The 18967-nt window shown below is 55.8% G+C and overlaps 1 protein-coding gene and 1 non-coding gene across 8 annotated transcripts in view; both read right to left on the bottom strand.

Annotated features, from left to right (window-relative positions):
- The window catches only part of IFT140 (intraflagellar transport 140), a 79174-nt gene that overhangs the window by 37975 nt on the left and 22232 nt on the right, over positions 1-18967 (bottom strand). For all 7 annotated transcript variants that reach the window (XM_045462046.1, XM_045462043.1, XM_045462042.1 and 4 more), the window contains 5 exons: positions 10646-10773; positions 8007-8124; positions 5972-6102; positions 4488-4656; positions 3074-3205 (listed from right to left, as the gene is read on the bottom strand). In XM_045462046.1, coding sequence (XP_045318002.1) covers positions 3074-3205; positions 4488-4656; positions 5972-6102; positions 8007-8124; positions 10646-10773 — 678 coding nt within the window. The remainder of the gene's footprint in view (positions 1-3073; positions 3206-4487; positions 4657-5971; positions 6103-8006; positions 8125-10645; positions 10774-18967) is intronic.
- Positions 9935-10058, bottom strand: LOC123589859. The gene has a single exon (XR_006708503.1). It is a non-coding gene; the product is annotated as a U4atac minor spliceosomal RNA (small nuclear RNA).

Below are 18967 nucleotides of genomic sequence, written 5' to 3'. Positions count from 1 at the left end.
GTGGTCACGGCCCACGCTCCTTGGACCCGGCTCCCCTGGCTAGTCCCTGGTCTCCTGGGACGTTGTCATTGATAACAAGTGTGTACTCGGTCACTCAAACGACCATACGTTTCTTCCCCACAGATTCACAGCTCACAGCTGCTAAAACCCCTGGAATTTCCCCATGATAAGGCCTCAGAATGAAGGTGACTTTGGGTCTCTGCCCAGGGGCAGGGTGGCTGCCGGGAGGACCCGCCACTGGTCAGAGGGCTCCAGCGAGGCCTCCATAACCGCCCAGGACTGCGACCGCAGGCCTCCGGGCACGGAGGGGTGCGGGGAGTGGCACCCGGCGAGGACTCGAGGACTCGGGAGCTCTGCGCCCTCCCCGGACGTGCCCTGTGCGTCTCTTCATCTGGCTGCTGCCTCGTGTCCTTTATCGCATCCTCCACACACCGCTAAGCGCGAGTACATGGTTCCCTGGCCTCTGGGAGCTGCTCTAACCGGCTGCAAGAGCCCAAGGAGGACCCTCCACTCTGTGGCCTGTGGCGGGAGCACGGGTGGGGGTGCAGGATGGAGGCCATGATCCGTGGGACCAGGCACTGTCTCTGGGTGCACGGTGTCAGAACCGACTGGATTGTGTTGAGCATAGAGCTGTGTACAGAAGGGTCAGGTCACTATGTTGTACACCTGCAGCCAGTGTAACTTTGGATATTAACTATGCTTCTGTAAAAAAAATCTTTTTAAGAAAAAAAAAAAAACAAAATCGGGGGCGCCTGGGTGGCTCGGTCGGTTGAGCGTCCGACTTAGGCTGAGGTCATGATCTCACGGTCTGTGAGTTTGAGCCCCACGTTGGGCTCTGTGCTGACAGCTCAGAGCCTGGAGCCTGCTTCAGATTCTGTATCTTCCTCTCTCTCTGCCCCTCCCCCACTCGCTCTCGGTCTCCCAAAAATGAATGTTAAATAAAAAAGAAAAAAACGGAGTTGAATTCTCAGGCCTCCAGGTGGTATCTGAGACTTTCTTCGTGTTGTGGGGGGCTCCCTCGCCACGGCGGAATTGGGTCTAGGAACCCTAACAGATCTCATCGCCGTGGCTGCTGCTGCGTGACCCCTGCCCCCACTCGGTTCTCAGCAGCCCCTCATCTTGCTGCTCCCTGATGTTCACCTAAAGTCTCTAACTTTGGGGGGGCACTTGAAACACTGGGAGGATTTGTCAGACCCAGGTGTGGATGGCAAGGCCCTTCCAGGCACAGAGCAGAGCATAAGCAAAGGGCCTGGGGCAGCCCCTAGTCTGGGTGGATGAGCACAGGCCGGGTCACGTCAGGAGGAGGCTGAAAGCTGCAGAGTCGGCCCTGAGCGGGAACTTTCAGAAAACATGTGCACAAACTGTGAGGCAGAGGCCGGACTTCCAGCCGGTCAGTCTGCTGTGCACCCGGTGCCCCGTTCTGATCAGAACCGGGCCCACTGTGGTTGTGCCGGGGAATTCTCACAGAAACAAGAGTGCCGTGGCTCACCCGCCACAGCGAGGCCGCTGCCCTCGTTTCGGAGCCTCAGCTCTGTTCCGAGAGGGGGCACTGAGCTGGGGACCCTGGGTTGTCACGTTCTCATCCACACCCTCAAGTGTGCAGACAGGGGACCTCTGGACGCGGTGCTGACGGCCTCGGATACGGGTCAGTAATCCAGAAGAAGGGCAGCTTTCAAAGAAACACGATGCTTCACAGCTTCCTCTTACTAGCACGTTAGAGATCAAGTTAATAAGATTCCCTTCGTTGCTAATCTAGTTCATAAACTATTTCCTGCATTACAACATGGTGACGGGCCGTTCAAGCCACAGTCTGAGCCAGGACAGGGGCTATGCGGAGCGACGTAGGCGTGCGGCTCCCACACCAGGGCTGCTGTGGCATCAGACTCCCCGACAAGCCTGGGGGCAGAGGGACAGAGGAACGCAAGCAGAAGGGGCCACGTACGAGTAAGGCAAAGTCTAGGGGCCGGATGGTGAGGGGAACACGGAAGGCTCACGCGAACGGGAGAAACCAAAGTCCATGCTGGGAATAACGGGCAGAACAACAGAAATGCGGATAAGATTGACTTTCCTTCTAACCTGCAGCCCTGGAGAAATACTTGAGGCCGGCAGAGCAGATGTTCCCCCAGGAACCCCACTGTCTTCACGGTCGGTAATGCTTCGCTAGCGGGAAAACCCCCTCAGCCAGACGACAGCCAGGCCTCCGGGATCCTGGAGTCCCCAGCGTACGGACGGTCCGTTTGGAAACCTCCTTGTCATTACCATCCTCCGCCCGTCCAACTCCCAAGGGTAACAGCTGCCTCTCATGACCCCGGTGCGGCTCTTTCTGCCCACGGGTCCTGTCCCCCTGCCGTAATAAAACCACCCCTTTGTACCAGAACATCTCAAGAACTCTTTCTTGACTGTTCGCTATTGAACCCTGCTTCAAACCAAATCAGGGAAATTAGGAGGAAAACTCGATAGGAGGAACCATAAACGCGCTCTCACGATGTTTTCAGTCCTCAGGTCAAAGGAAAGACGAACGTTCCTGAGGAACGTGAAATGAGAATGAAATCCAGAAAAATGCCGGCGTGAGGGCAGAGATGGTTTAAAATAAGGGGATGAAGAAAAGCTGTGGGCGGAGCCGCGAGACACTCACGGGTCCGGAGACCCTGGCGACAAGGAGGCCAAGCCCCAGGGGAGGCAGACAACTCTTTGCAAGACAAGCTAGCTGAGAGCGTGCACGTGTGTGAAAACAACCCCGTTCCGTCGAAAATAAACAAGCAGACATGTGAGTGAGACACGCTTCCTGAAAAGCCACAGGCTGGCCTGTCCCCGGGGGCCACCTCTGCGCCCGCATCACCATTAGTCCCCTACCCGAGGACCGCAGACACGTCACGTCCGTGCTACCTTGTCTTGACGGCACAGCCAAGGCTTGTCACTTTCCTGACCCAGGGGCCTCCCAGCTGCTGGAGTTTTGGGCCACAAATTAGAGCACGTGGTACGCGGTGCATAATGAGGGGTGAGCCGTGGCCGCCAGAGACCCCCCGCCCTGCTGGGACCCGGGAACGTGGCCCCGCGCTCGCGGGGCTCCCACCTTCCTCGTGAAGTAATAGTGAGGCACTTGAATTCCCAGAAGGGTCTGGTAGGCGGGAGGCCGGGAGAAGCTGTCCTGGAGCAAGAAGCCATGCTCTTCGGTGACGAAGAAGGACAGGACCAGCACGTCGGCCTGAGGGAGAGGGAGACGCTGTCGGCTCTGGTGTGACCACGTCACCTTCCATCGTGCATCTGATCCCCACGTTCACGGCCAGGATGTTGACACACAGAGAAGAAGGATGAACGTGGGCACACAGCCTCATGCGGATAATCCACTAGCCCCCTTCTGGAAGGATGTGCCACATCCTCTGTGGAGAGCCGCTAGACCCTCTTAGGGACGGGTTTCCTTGTAGCAAAAACAAATCTTTCCCCACCCAGCTGGTAAACGACACCAAAGAACTCTCGGGCGTCAGTTTTTCTGTTCAGCTCCTCGACTCTCATTTCAAAGGCAGCAGCAGAAAGATTCTCTCATCCGCTCTTGGGGAGGGGGGGTGGAGGGACCGGGGCGGCAGTGCCGTCCAGCCCCCTGTGGACAGGAGCAGCAGGAGGTCCAGGTGGCGAAGCCCTCCCGGGCCTCACCCTCCTCGAGAAGCCCGGACACGGCACCCGGTCAGCGTGTCGGCAAGGGCCCCAGAGTGGCGATCAGCGCGCACCCTCACTGCCCGCCCGGGGCCGTCTCCTGTTCCAGTCACAGAGTCACGGAGATGCCACCTGTTTACCACTCAGCGTTTCAGAACCAAGGATCGGCCGTGCGTCTGAATGTCTGGGGGCACAGACACCCACCGCTGATAATCCTGGGCCCTGTGCTCGCCACCCTGGGGAGGGGGGGCTTCCTTTGGCAGGGACACAAGGCCGCCAGCGTCAGCAGGCTGGCTGCCCTTGCCGACTTACTGGGACCGGCTACAGACCCCTCTCGGAACAAGGTCATCACAGGGAGGCACAGCCGGCCGCTGGCCTCTCCCAGGGAGCTCCAGACGTTCTGACAACGTACGTAAGGAAAGCATCAGAGTCCTGGACGCTACGGGGGGGTGGGTGGGGGGTGCCTGGTAGGGTGGAGGTCAGGGGCCAGGGCGAGGAGGTCAGCGGGAACCGGCCTTGCTGACCCAGCCCCAGGACACACGCCCGCCATGGGTTAGCTCTGTTAACTGTTAGGGTGGCAGGCTCGGTCCCAGGGAGAAAGTAATATGCAGCACTCGACGTCATGGGAGAACTAAAACAGGACAGCCCGAGTGGGAGCACACAGAGAGGGTGGGGCCCGCCGCCACGCAAACCCAGAGGCCACGCAGGCCACATGTCGAGGAGGCAGTCTGCTCCACGGGCACCAACCTCCCTCCAGCTTTCCCATAAACCACGTCAGGACCGTAAACCTGCCCAGACCCCTGCACCAAGAGACAACCACGACGCAGTCAGGGTACCGTGGGGTCCGGGCCGTCCTCGGCGGGGGGCTTCTTGTCCCCGGGCTGCAGCGGGGCCCCCCGCGCCTCCCGCACGGCCTCGCACACGAACAGCCTGGGCTCGCTCTGGTCCCAGAAGTGGCTCACGGGAACGAGATCCCTCAGTCTGTCGTCCGCAAAGGCGGGGCTCCTGAAAGAGAAGGCCCATCCTGAGTCCCGAGGGCGGAGATGCGCTCTGGAAGCACGTGCCCAGGGTCGGCGTCCGCGTCCGCAGGCTGCTGTGCGCTCCACAGACTGCCTGCTCCGGGGCCCCTTCCCACAGCACGCTGCAGCCAGCCTGCCGGGGGCACGCTCACATCAAACAAAGCCAGTCAAAGAGGCCCAGGGCAGCCGCGTCGGAGGGCGCGTGACGCTTTGGCTCTGGAGACTCCACAGAGGGCGCCTGCCAGGACCGGTGTGGACCTTGCGTCCTGTAGGGCGGACACGTGCCGAGGGGTAGGTGTTGCTGCCCACAGGCAAGGTGGGTCTGGAGGCAAAGGAAGGTCAGATCTCAGAAGCGGAGGGGAGTCTGCGGGGAGGCCACGCACTGTCCCTGCTGCCACCGGAGGAGTGACAGGCCGGGCCGGGGAGGACGTGGCTTGAAGGTGGAGGGCAGAGGGAAAGCGTGAGTCTGAGACATGATTCAAACAAGGGAAATGGGACGAGTCACAGCCGAGGGGACTAAGGGAGAGGTGAACTGTGAGGTTTCCGAGCACACAGCCGAGACAAGAGTGATCTCTGGAAATGAGATTCCAGCGGACATTTGGGGCCGAGAAAGCAGAGCGAGGCTGGGGAGAGGTGAGGACGGGCCTGTTCGGGCAGGGCCACCAGTGGCGACCAGTTTAAGCCCCCAGGAGAAAGAAGGTTCTGGAAAAGCGTTTCAGCAGTGGAGTGGGAGGGGACTGTAACAGAGAAAAGGAGCAGATGCCCGGCAAGGCCGGCCTCGGGCTCTGCTGTCGGGCACGCGGTGTGGGTGCCGGCCGCAGCGTGCACCCTGGGTCCTGAGCCGCGCACTGGGCCCTCAGGTGTCACTTTCCAGAGTCAGAGGTGAGCCCTCAGTGGGGCAGGGCGAGCGTGTCCCTGGCAGCAGCAGGACCTCAAACACAGGTCATACGAACTCCCTGAAGAGCAGTGATTACTTTTCTAGAAAGACACCACCACCCAGACAGACGTGCTCCCTTCCCAGGTACAGACAAGGCTGAGTGACTGCCACTCCCCCCCAACATCCGGGCCGCCGTGTGCCCATGGCTGCCACCGCCCTTCCAGAAGCCCGTTTCTGCCGGGTAATTCCAGGACCCCAGGGGCTCACATCCATCCCGACTGTCGGGGCTGGTGGCTTCACGGTTTCCTCCACCACCACCTGCTAAGGGCCTTCAAGTCTGGAGCGTCACTCGGCCACCACCTGCTCGGAAGCTGTGTATCATTTTCACTAGCTTTACACTGGTCCCGCTGAATCATAGCCTTACTTCTTGGTCTCTTGCCCGCTGAAGGACAGCGTCTCCCTCCGATCAATCTGCCCCGTCTTGAGGTCCAGGAGAGTCACTATGTCCATTTCCACGTCGTAGAAGCAGATTTTGGAATCGGGGCTGCCGTCAGCCTAGGGGAAGACAGAACGGGGCTCATGGAACCGCGTGGCTGGCACCCCGTGGGTTTGAGAACAAGCGCGTGGCGTCCACGACCCGCCGGCCACTCCAGCACTCCTAACGTGGGTGTCGGGGCACCGTCGTCCCACTGAGACAGCTGTCCGGGGGGTACTTTGTAATTTCAGGGGGCCGAGAAACTCTAGAACACCGTGGAGGGCCAACGCCAGCTGTGCGGCTGAGGTGGATGAACCACAGGGACACAGAGGAGTGGATCCCCACGCGCCAGTTCTCGCACAGGCGAATGAAGACGAGAGAAGGGGAGCAGCTTGGCTGGTGGAGGAACGAACGCCAACGACTCGGGGAGACTGCGCAAGGCTTTGTCTTACCAGGCGGCAGGATGCTAAATGGGGCCTGAGGACTCAAGAAAAACAAGAAGATCAGCCCGTCAAAACTTCAGACAGAGAACACCGTAAGCCCGATGGCAGCGGTTTCTCATCACAAACACCGTCCGCGAGAGGAAAGACCAACAACGAGCCAGGAGATGCGTCGGCGACACTGAAGGTGCCCAGCCTCCTGCCCCCCCCCGCCCCCCGTCCAGGGGAACGGTGGACCACTGCCCGCGCCAGCCCCTCCTTTCCAAAGTGCACCCTCCCGCGGGGAGCGCCAGCGGGGCTGGGGGCAGCTGGTTTTCACCACAAGCTCGCTTGTGCTGCCTGAACTTTATTTCTTTGCCATGTTTTCTTTCACCGCAGACAAGAATTCCTGGTGCAAGGAGAGATGTTTTTGTCCTTTAGTGTCACCGCACTGTCCCCGCCCGCGCCATGCATTCACCCCAGCAGGAGATGGTGCCGTGTCCTGAGATGCCCACCCTGCTTCTGCTTCTGTGCCCCTGGGCTCTGGCGCTGCCCTCCTGCCGCCCGAGGACCCCCATCTCCAGCCAGACTTAGCCTCTGAGACTCAGGCTTGTCTTCGCTGGCCCACGTGCCGCCCTGAGGAGCCTCGAACTCAGCACTGAGACAGGACGCCCCACCGTCCCCCTTTCAACCTCCACGTGGCTGCCCGGGGTGGAATCAGTCCCCACCCATCCGTGCCCCCCGCCCCAGATGATCCCCAACCCCCAGAAGACTTCTGCACACCCCCCCACCACTGAGAAGCAACCTGTAGAAAGATGCTATGTGACGGTCCTGCCTTGCCCCTGCACCAAGGCTGGCGCCCGTGTGATGGCCCACTGACCGTGCCGGCCTCAGCCTCGACCCTCTGCCAGGGATGGCAGACCCTCGGGTCACGCTGTACCACCTGCTTGTACTCCGGGCGCGTCTCCCTGTGCCTCCCCTGCCCCTGCCACATGCTCGTCTGGAAGCCTCCCGCCCAGCATGGCCCGCAGTTGGACCGTCTCTGATGGACGTCTGTTTGTCCACAGGAAGGGGCCACACTCTCCTAATTAAGCATCGGCTTGTGTCCGCGGTGCCCAACACAGTGCCTGGTTCCCGGAAGGCAACCGGTAAGTAGGTGGTGAACGAATGGATTCGCAGGCAAACACTCGTGGGCAGCAAGGCTCACTGCCTACAGGGCAGGACAGATGTGTCCGCGTCCCTTCTGTCAGACTCTGCTCCCTAGCTGTCCTTGCCTTCTCTAAGCCAGAGGCTCAGAGGGCCTTGCTGCCCCCTCGTGCCAAGAGAACACAGCCGGCTGGTGAAAAGGTACAGAAAAGAGAAGAGGTGCAGAGGGGGACCCTGCACAGGGGGACCCACTGTCTCAGAGGAACTAGGGACCGGGGACAGGTGGGGGCTCAGGTCTCGTGGCAGGAAGGGAGCACAGTGGGCACGGCCGGAGGAGGCCGTGGTCAGGGGGAGGGGGGCACAGTGGGCACGGCCAGAGGAGGCCGCGGTCCGGGGAGCAGCTGCCGCCACGCACCCACCTTGCTGAGGAGGATGCTGATCTTGCCGCCGCTGGCGTTACACCTGAGCGAGGCCATGCCCGCTGCGCCCGGGATCAGTTCGGCCAGCTTCCGGTCACCACAGTGCTCTTTGGCCTCTCTGTAGGGGGACACGGGGGCTCAGGGGAGGCGCAGGCCTGTGGCCAGGCAGCTCACAGGGCCAGAGCCCGCTCTCTGAGAAAACAGAAACCTTCCTTCAAAGAACTCGGGGCTCCTCGAAGGCATGGCTGCTCGCACGCCGGAGGTCTTGTGCCGCGGCAGAGGGCCCAGATCAGGGTACAGGGCGAGCGTCAGCAGTTTAAGTTGCTAAACTGAGATACGACGACAATAACGTCGTATTACTTTCAGGCATAAACATACTGATTCAATGTCTGGGTCAGTCTGTAAAGTTCCCAGGTTTAACGAACAGAAGTGAATACGTATCCCTCCCCTTACTCCTCTGTGCTCAGCCTCTGTCCCTGTGACACGTTTCGGCCGTTCGTCCTGCCAGAACGGGCTGCTGTCCCACGTGCCACGTACAAACACGCGTGTCTCTAGCCCGTTTACTGGGTTCTGGCGTGATGCTGTTACAAACGGCACTGGGTCAGCAGCGGTGGCTCCTCCCGACTGTTTCCACTTAATTCTCATTTCCTCCGTGTTTCCCTGGTGTCCTCTGTGTCCCAGGATCCCTTCCAGGCCCCGTGTCCTTAGGCCCCCCGGGCTGGGACAGTTTGTCTGACTCCAGGCTCCTGTGACATTTCCTGCCTCCGTCCTAGAATTTCTCCAAGGAGCCTCGTGGTCCTGCTGGAGAGCGCTGTGGAAACCTGCACCTGGGCCCTGGGCGTGCTGGCAAAGCAAGGCCCCGCACGCGGACTCACTGGTGCCCGGATGTGTATCCGGAGATGTCTCGACGCGCGCCCGACGTCTGTGTCTGTATGAAGCTAAACATGACTTGTGCTCAACCCTTCGTCGTGAGGCTCATTCTCGCCTCCTCCCCTCGCTTATGTCACCTGCTCCCAACACTGAAGCCCCAGTTCCCAAAACCTGCACCTTCACCCTGTGCAGCTGAGTGGCGGCGCGGGATGCTTGCCCTGTGCCCTGTGCGGGGAGCTCTGTGGACGGCAGTGCGGTCCTGTGTCCAGTCCCTCAGCCCCCAGTATCAACACCACCACCACCACCACCACTACCCGAAGGGCCGGGGTCAGCACCGCCTCTCCAAGGGCTGGTTCACACATTTCTACCATACTTAGGTGACTGTCACATTCCGTACTCTATCCTGTGATCCCCTGAAAGATTTTAAAAATTGACGCACATTAAGACTCATTTTCTGCTGTAAAGGGCTATAGGCTCTGACAACTGTGGTGCCTTGTATTTACCACAGAAAAACATTTTTAATGTTTATTTTTGAGAGAGAGACAGATTGGAAGTGGGGGAGGGTAAGAGAGAGAGGGAGACGCAGAATCCGAAGCAGGCTCCAGGCTCTGAGCTGTCGGCACAGAGCCCGACGTGGGACTCAAACCCACAGACCGTGAGATCATGACCGGAGCCAAAGGCGGATGCTTAACCGACTGAACCACCCAGGTGCCCCTACCACGGAGAAAATTTTACTGCCTAAAAACTCCCCTGGGCTCTACCGGCTCAACCCTCGTTCCATATGTGCCCTCCCCCACTACACAAGTATTAAGAATTTAAGCCAAGGGGTTCCTGGGTGGCTCATCTGGTTGAGGGTCTGACTCTTGATTTCTGCTCAGGTCATGATCCCAGGGTCATGGGATCAAGCCCTGCATCAGGCTCTGCGCTGAGCATAGAGCCTGCCTGGGACTCTCACTCTCTGTCTGCCCGTCCCCTGCGCACGTGAATGTGTGCTCTCTCTCTCGCTCTCTCTCTCAAAAACAAAAACAACAAAAAAGGAATGGAAAGAGATCCTTCTTTTTTCCAAACACTGCACCAAGGTAAAGCAAAGCTCTAGCTGCCACGGGTGTTGTTTAGGCGTTAGCAATATTGCCCTCACTCCACGCTCACCAGACAGCAGCACAACCCCAAGAATAGAATGGGCCCAAAACAAATTTTCAAAGCCAAGACATAGAGCATTTCAAAAAATTCAGCGGTACGTTAACGTTGAAATGACTCTCGTCCGTTTCTACCCGCCACGCTGTCTCCTGGTTAGTTTTTACAAAGTGTGCGGACATACTTTACTGCCCATCCCACACACTGTGTTTTTTACAAACGGAAGGTCTGCGGCAACCCCGTGGTCAAAAAGTCAGTCGGTGCCATTTTGCCAACATCATTTGCTCACTTTGTGTCTTCAGGTTCCATTCTGGTAATTCTTGCCTTATCTCAAACCTTTTCGTCATTGTCGTATTTGTTACGGTGACCTGTGCTCACAGGTGCTGCACGTTCAGGTGACAGTCGGCGGTTTTTAGCAATAAACTGCTTTCTTATTTAAGGCACAAACATTTTTTTTGACATAATGCTACTGCACACTTGACTAGAGAACAGACCTATCTTTTACATGTACCGAGAAAATAAAAAATTAATCTGACTCGCTTTATTGAGAAATTCACTCTATCGCAACGGCCTCAATCTGAACCCGCAATATCTCCCGATATACGTCTATACTTTTATTTGGACAGAGACCGTACCTTCGGGAAAGATCAAAGCTTTTAAAGTGAGCCAAGTCTGTCCCCACAACCAGGAAATCTCCACAGATGTCAAGGAAGCATGGGCTCCCCTCCGCCTCTGGGAACAGTAGGAGCTGTTTCACAGTCCCCTGAGGAAAAGAAAAGGAGAATGATTAAGGGAAGCAGCGTGCACCTAGCATCTTACTTTGGTTCCTGAACATTCCTCACAGGTAATCGTGTTCGCAGTAAGCAGGCTCTCAGGTAGGACGCGGGGCACCTGGCAGATTCTAACACCACACAGGGAAGGCTCAGGGGTGTGTGGTGCTCACGGCCGCCAAAACCCGTGGAATTTCCAGTGAAAAGGGCCACAGATGGGTCTCCGCTCACGTTAACGAAGGTGACTTTGGGTCTCTGCCCAGGGGCGGGGTGGCTGCCGGGAGGACCCGCCACTGGTCAGAGGGCTCCAGCGAGGCCTCCATAACCGCCCAGGACTGCGACCGCAGGCCTCCGGGCAGGGAGGGGTGCGGGGAGTGGCACCCGGCGAGGACTCGAGGACTCGGGAGCTCTGCGCCCTCCCCGGACGTGCCCTGTGCGTCTCTTCATCTGGCTGCTGCCTCGTGTCCTCTATCGCATCCTTCCACACACCGCGAAGCGCGAGTACGTGGTTCCCTGGCCTCTGGGAGCCGCTCTAACCGGCTGCAAGAGCCCGAGGAGGACCCTCCACTCTGTGGCCTGTGGCGGGAGCACGGGTGGGGGTGGGGGTGCGGGACGGAGGCCGTGACCCGTGGGACCTGGCGCTGTCTCTAGGTGCACGGTGTCAGAACGGAGTTGAATTCTGGGCACCCCGTGCACGAGGACTACTTAGTGTTCGGTGGTGGGGAACCCTGTTCCTCCGGGAACCTGCAAGGCTCCCTACGTTGCTACCTGTCACCTAACTGCCAACGCCCCCAAGCACTGCTTGGCCCCTTCCCTCGCTGTAGCCTCAGTTCCCAGCTGCCTGGCTCCAGGTCCTCGGACCGCACCGTGGCCCCGCCCACCTGACCTCACTGCGGGCAGCTCCCCCCCCACCACGCCGCTCACACACAAAACCCATCTTCCAGCAGAAAGTAACAAAACTAAAGCCGGAATGCTTGTCCCCATCCCTCCGGGCTTCACACCCCCCGCGGGCTTCGGATGAAAGCCTTTAGTCAGGCCAGCTGGTCCTCCTGCCTTCTCTCCCACTGCTTCCGCCCCCACCAGCCCCTTCTTTGGAAGCTCGGGCCCCCGTAATCGAGGTGCCCTCACCGACACCAAATAGCAGAAAGCACCAGGGGCGAGTGGAGCGCCACCTCCCGGCCCGGAAAGGAGTCCCCCTAGAGAAGTGGACGGTGCATGGCAGCCGGCGTCGTCTCAAAGAGGCAACGACAACCGCGGTGTGCGTGTGTACGTCCTCAAGAGTGGGGAGCACGGTGTGCAGAGACGTCCCCCGGCTTTCCAAACCCGAGAGCTACTGCACGTTGATTACGAGTTTCCACAGGCACATATGCCTGTTAGTTAGAAAATTCACACCCAACTCCAGCCCGTCTGTTGTTGGAGGACCCTAAGGCCGTCAGCGGGCTTGTCAGTCGTCTCCACGTTTCACAGAAGGCCTTTCGCCCTTTTTCCCAGCAGGCCACGCTCCCGTTCCCAGTATGCCTTTCACTCTTTCCCAGCAGGCCACGTTCACGTTCCCAGTGTGCCTTTCGCCCTTTCCCAGCAGGCCACGCTCCCGTTCCCAGGGTGCCTTTCACTCTTTCCCAGCAGGCCACGCTCCTGTTCCCAGTGTGCCTTTCACCCTTTCCCAGCAGGCCATGCTCCCGTACCTGGTATGCCTTTCATCCTTTCTCAGCATGTTGACCACCCTGTGAAAATCAACACGAGGAGAAGACTCCCAGTGACTCCAGGCTGTTGAGCAAACAGGTGCCGGTGCCCACAGAGCCCACTGGGCTCCCCGAAGTGTGCCACCCACCTTGGGGTTGGAGGGTAGGTTTGCTCCTGGATTTTGAGCCTTGCTCTGTGTTTTGAGCTCTCCGGGCTTACTTGAGATGTTTTAAGGCTTTGTCCTTTTTGAGAGTTGTTTGTCCTTTGGTCCAACTTCTTTTTGCAAGTGTTTAGGTCTTTTTTTTTTTTTTTTTTTTTTTTTTTTTAGAAAAAAAGCTCGTAAGATATAGGATCCTAGGCACCAAAATGCTCTTGAGGTCATGCCACGCTCCTCCTTTCTGGGATCCTGACTGGACCCAAGTTTCAAAACCATGCCCCCTCCTAATGGGATTTCTAACCAAATGGACAGACTTAACGAAAAACAATTTCTAACTTCAAAAGCCATTATGGGGAACGTTTGATTTCCTCACATTGTTTTGCTCAAAATTAAATCACAAAGCTCCAACTCGAAAAAATCAAAAACAACCTCGAAACACACAAGCCTGAACGGGATGCCCATCTTAATCGGTGCCTTGACACCTGCAGACGTTTTCAGGATTCTCAGTTTGCCTCTTTACAAAAATACCATTTCTGAATTAACTGAGGCAGACAAACAACTGAAATAAGTCAAAATGGCTTCTGAGGACTCTCTTTCCTCTCCCCTGGTGGTCCTTATCCCCAGGCTGACAGCCACCTTGTGCTTGGGCCCAGCTCTGGGGCCAGTTTCTCTTCCTCACTCTGCACCTGCCCCCACTCCCACACAGTGCTGCTGCCTCACTCCAATCCTTTTGTCAAACTTCCCCTTTCCTCTGAGTCTCCCTCCACTCCTGAACTATTCACACCTGCCTCCTTAAAGTTAAGGCTTCCGAAGATCCAAATAAAGCTTGAATTTTTTATGTTCCGTGGCCCAAGGCTGAATCGTGAGCCTTAGTTGCAGAGTTTCCTAAAGTGACTGGGACCCGCCCCGCCATAGGTTTGTTGAAGAATTTAACATTTATTCGAACTTACGAACCTGGTTTCTTATTTTTATCATTTAGTGCATGAGCCCAGGCCAAATACTGGATGAACCTAGTCCAATGGGAACATTCCGAAAGGGATTTAGAAAAACTAAACTCTGTGATTTTGCAAGGTGCTAGAACACTCACTGGAAATCACCAAGCGATTACAGTAGCTCTTCCCAAGCCTGTTGATTGGAATAAAATTCATACTTGCAAAAACAGAACATAAAAAGGGCTGATGAACCTGTTCATTAACTATCACAATTGACTTCAGGGGCGCCGGGGCGGCTCAGGCGGTTAAGCATCCAACTTTGACTCAGGTCGTGATCTGACAGTTCATGAGTTCAATCCCCACATTGGGCTCTGTGCTGACAGCTCAGAGCCTGGAGCCTGCTTCCGATTCTGTGTCTCCCTCTCTCTCTGCCCCTCCCCCGCACATGCTCTGTCTCTGTCAAAAATAAACATTAAAAAAAAATTTTAAAAACTATTATAATTGACTTCAGATCGCTTTCAAAGAAAATACTGATCTTCTTTAAAAAATGTTTTTAAGTGTTTGTTTATTTTAACAGAGAGGAGAGAGGGAATCCCAGGCAGACTCCATGCTGTCAGCACAGCCCGATGCGGGGCTTGAACTCACGAAACCATGAGATCATGGCCAGAGACGAGATCAAGAGTCGGACGCTTAACCGACTGAGCCACCACACAGGTGTCCCTCTGGTCTTTAGATGTCAAGCCCACACGGGTCGCTTAAATCTCTGTTTATTTCACAGACTGAACCCGGGTCTTAGTTAAAACCAGGATGGAATGGGAAATGACATCCACTCCACATGGAGTTAATCTGGCAAACCAGGCAGGGTGCATCCTGAATGAACTGCCTAAAAGAAAAACTGCTACAATTCTTAATTTTCAACTGTGGCAAACGAAGGCCTCTAGACAGAACCAAATATGCCTGTTTTCTGGTATTACTGCAAAGGGCCGGGACACTGGAAAAGACTATTACTACTTACGGGCCACCAGGCCACCAGGCCCCTTCAGCCTTCTAGCCAGCCTTTCCAGGCCCTCCTAATTGCCAGTAATGGGGCTCCAAAGAGGTACAGGGGCTCTTCCCAATGTTCCCTCTTAACTGGCTCAAACTACTCTCCAAATTGGGAACGACCCTCTGTTCTTACTGACACCGGGGCCACACTCCCGTTCAACCTCACTGCTGTGAAGCTGCCCCGGCCTTAGAATACTGGAATACCAAAACAGTTCAAATAGTGGGTGGCCCCAATAGAGCCCAACAGTTTCCTGTCCCTGAACCCCTTTCCTTTTGTCTAGGTCCTTTGAGAGACACACACCCTTTCTCCTTACTTCCTCTGACTAGTCATCTGTTGGGTCAAGCTTTCTCAGGAAAGTATCAGGCTAGAATTTTTTTCTCCCAAAAGGGGGAATTCACTCTCAATTTGACAGCAGTACTCAAAGTAAAAGACCCTTTGGTGTCTTTTATTAGCTCCTTCTCTGATGGCACCGGGGCCGAGTCTGCGGACACTGGTTACTTGTCCCTATTGGAGGAGCTACTATCCCCTTTATAAGCAAAATCCTCAAACGACATTGGCGGAATCCATACTGCATGTGCCATCAAGATTCAAACGGATTCCTCACAACCTGTCCCCGGAATAGGACCCTCAAATATAGATGTCCTTCAAGGCACGAGACCCATGATGACTTACAAGGCTCAGGGCTTTGTTTTCCCCTGGACGAGACCCTGTAACAGCCCCGTTTTACCTGTGAGAAAAACCAGTGGCTGAGCGTGGAGGTCTGTTGAGCTGGAAACAATAAATGAGTTGCCCCTAGGCACCCCCTTGTTCCCAACCCTCCTACGCCAACATCCATTGCAAGCAACAGTCTCACCGCAATTGATGTGCGCGTTTTTAGTATTCTAGTTGACGAGGATAGCCAGCAATGCCCCAGGGTTTCTCAGAGTGTCCTTCTTCCTTTTCGCAAACCTTTAAAGCGGATTTGGATGATGCGGTTTTCTGGAGACTCTGGGCTGTTACAGTATGTAGACGATTTGCTTTGCTTCTGCTTCTCCTCATGGGAAACAACGTTCACCTGTTAAAACTTCTGGCCTTAAAGACGCAAAGTCTCCAGGGCGCCTGGGTGGCTCAGGTGGCTAAATGTCCGACTGTTGATTCCAGCTCAGGTCCCGATCTCACCGATCATAAATCCAAGCCCCGCGTCGGGCTCTGCGCGGACAGCACGGAGGCTGCTTGGGATTCTCCCGCTCTGACCCTCCCCTGCTCACACGCAGTCTCTCTCTCTCCTCTCTCAAAATTAATAAACTTAAAAAAAAAAAACAGACAAAGTCTCCAAAGAAAGGTTGCAGTTTGCTCAAACTCAGGCTCGACGCTTTGGGCATCCGATCTCAGAACAAGGACTCCACCTGGACGCACATGAAACCCCTCGTGACTGCTTGACGCGGACAGATCACCTTGCCCATCGCAAGTGACAGGAAACTCGTCCAACCAACGCGCGCTTTCATGGTTTGCGGAGGGAAGCGGCGGGCACCGTGCCAGCTCTGCTACCGCAACTCCCGTGGCAGCCATCGAGGCGGCTGCTTTACCGCCTGCTGCCTCAGCCCAACGGGCTGCCACAGGCCCGCCCCGGAGCTCGGACCTCAGCCGGGGTAAAACCGCACACATTTACGCCAACACTCGGCGTGCCTTCGGGGCCGCCCGGGATCCGGAGACGTTCCGGGAGCAACAAGATTTCCTTAGCTCCAATGCGGATGAAATTTCAGATGGCTCCTACGTCTGAAATGTATTAGAAGCCTCACTTCGGCCAGCAGCTCTGAGTGTCGTTAAGGGCATTCAAGACTTGGCTCCCTGGAGGCCAAAGGAAACCACTAGGCTGCTATTTCCACCAACAATGCCGCTGTCAGGGAGGCCGGTAGCTAGACCTCAGTCATCTTCCAAAGGGATGTTCTTCCAAATGACGATCTGGAACAACTGACCAGAGATGCCCAACGATTGGCCCCAGAAGACAAAGACAATGTTGGAAACATTGGTAATTGTCGGTTTGATAAAAGTTCGACCAAGTAACACCCCGGCCCCGCCAGAAATTCCAAAGTCCCACTTGTTACCACCAGACACGTATTAAACCACTGGTTTACTCACAAAATGATAGGGTTCATGAACAAACGTGGAGACGTATTAAGAGAAGTGCCACGAGAAGTGCCCGCCTCGCTCGCCCTGCCTGTCAAACGTACAATCTGGAGAAGCCTGCTCGTTTCATAAAACGTGCTCGTCTCACGGACGTAAATATGTTTTGGTCACGGTCCGTATCTTTTCTCACTGGGCTGAAGTTTTCCCTTGCACACAGGCCCCTGCCATTTCTGTGGCTAAAATTCTGTCAGAAAACATTACCCCTACGGAACCGCTCTCCAGCTATGCAGTGACCAGGGGACCCATTTCCCAGGCGGGCGCTGCAGTGAGTCTGTCCTGTCTGGCTGGTTGTGCAGCGTCGTCACCGTGGGTGAGTCACATTCACCTAACGGCACTGCTAAGACTCAGTTGGCAAAATGTGTAGAGGCCCTCCAACCATCGTGGCCTAAAGCACTGTGGTTGGTCCTATATCTGAGATCCCCCGCCGTGGGGACTCCTAGGCTCTCACCCTCTGAGGTCGTCACAGGGTGTCAGGGCACTTGGCCCCTGCCACCTCTGACCCACAGCTGGTAACAGGAGATGCACTTCAATGTTGTGAAGGCCTAAATGCTTCCATTAAAAATAACCATGCTTTGACAGAGCGATCTTTTCACCGTGCGCTCCTGGGAGACGGTGACCTTAGATCAGCCTCGCCACCTGGAGGCTGTCAGAAAAGAAGCCTCCAGAAAGATTTTCTTCCCCACTGGAAAGGTTCTTAGCCACGGGTAACCAGCCTTTGTGCTGCCAAACTACAGGAAATAGACTCTGGATTCATGTGACGCATCTAAACGAAGCAGTGAACCCCGAGTGGCCCTGCGTGCCGTCCGGTGACCTGAGAGCACAGATTTCCTGGAACTGAGGCGGACGAGACCGCTTTGCCAAGACGTGCAACCCAGGCCTGTGCTCCTTCTCGCCGCTGCAGCTGCTGTCTTTCACGACAGGGACGCTTTCGTCTGCATTTCCCACACCCTCGAGAAAGGGCAAACCTCTTCGTTTATGGCCTTTCGCTGAAGCCTCGTCATGATCCAATGACACATGAATCTTTCATTTTCACAAATGTTTTCTGAAGAGCGAGAAGGTTCAGAATTTGCAGAAGTCTTTCCTTCGTCGAAACTATTACCCAGATTCACGGTGTCTGAATTTACAAGTGTACGTGTTGTATCCGTGAGAACACCTCTGGTTCCACACTGCGCGTCTGAGATGACAGTACTGACTTAAGACGTCTTTGAAGTTTTGCCGTTTTGCAAGAAGTTCATCTATTGCTTTCTTTCTCTGCTTGCACTGTATCCTCCCAGATGCACGGCTCATTCTTTCAGGGTGCCCCTGCAGGCCCGCTGTGCTGCCCTCGTGGCTGTCGTCGAGGGAGATTTCAGGAGGAAGACACGGCCTCAGTTTGCTTCCGCAGGGAGAACCCTTCCCCCTACATCAGAGTAAGTGCTGGTAAGTATTTCAGTCGGCTCCCTTCACACCTGGTCCTGGCTCGTCATATGATTTGGCCTTATCGTGTTACTTCCTCTTTTGTATGTTATCTTAAGGTCTGTATTTTGTTACTTCTTCAAACTTTTAAAACACGACGTACCCAACAAGGAGATGCTCTCCAAGGCTTACGGCACTGGAACCGTACAAACTTTGGGCTTGTGTACCTTCAGGCTGCCTTTCTCCGCCTCCTGACCTTCCGTGTTACTGAAACGTGGCCCTAACTGGTTTGCAGCAAGCTATGCACTTGACCTGTGATGTGGGACAGGACAACCAGGCAAGGTCCTTCCTGGCACGGAGGAACAGGACCACTAAATATGGAAAACCTGACTTGATCAGTGATGCTTTCAAAGAAAGATCTTGATCAAAAAGGGGAGATGTGAGAATAAAGGGAAACCTCGTTTAGAAAATGGAGTCGGGGGACGCCTGGGTGGCTCAGTTAGTTGAGCATCGTACTTCGGCTCAGGTCGTGATCTCACGGTTTGTGAGTTCAAGCCCCACATCGGGCTCTGTGCTGACAGCTCACAGCCTGAAGCCTGCCTCAGATTCTGTATCTTCCTCTCTCTCTCTCTCTCTCTCAAAAATAAATGTTAGAAAAAAAAAAAAGTCAGGAGGCCGGCAGGGGGCGCTCTCAGCCCCACCTTCCAGGTTGGTTGCAGACTCCACAGGAAGAGACCAACGGTGCAAGTGGATATACAGCTGGCCCTTGGACAACAGGGCTCTGAGCCGCGCTGTCCACTTACACACTG

Source organism: Leopardus geoffroyi, chromosome E3 (assembly GCF_018350155.1).
Source record: "Leopardus geoffroyi isolate Oge1 chromosome E3, O.geoffroyi_Oge1_pat1.0, whole genome shotgun sequence".
NCBI classification, from domain to species: domain Eukaryota; kingdom Metazoa; phylum Chordata; class Mammalia; order Carnivora; family Felidae; genus Leopardus; species Leopardus geoffroyi.
The sequence above is the reverse complement of the archived record's forward strand: the minus strand, read 5'-3'. Positions and strand labels throughout refer to the sequence as shown.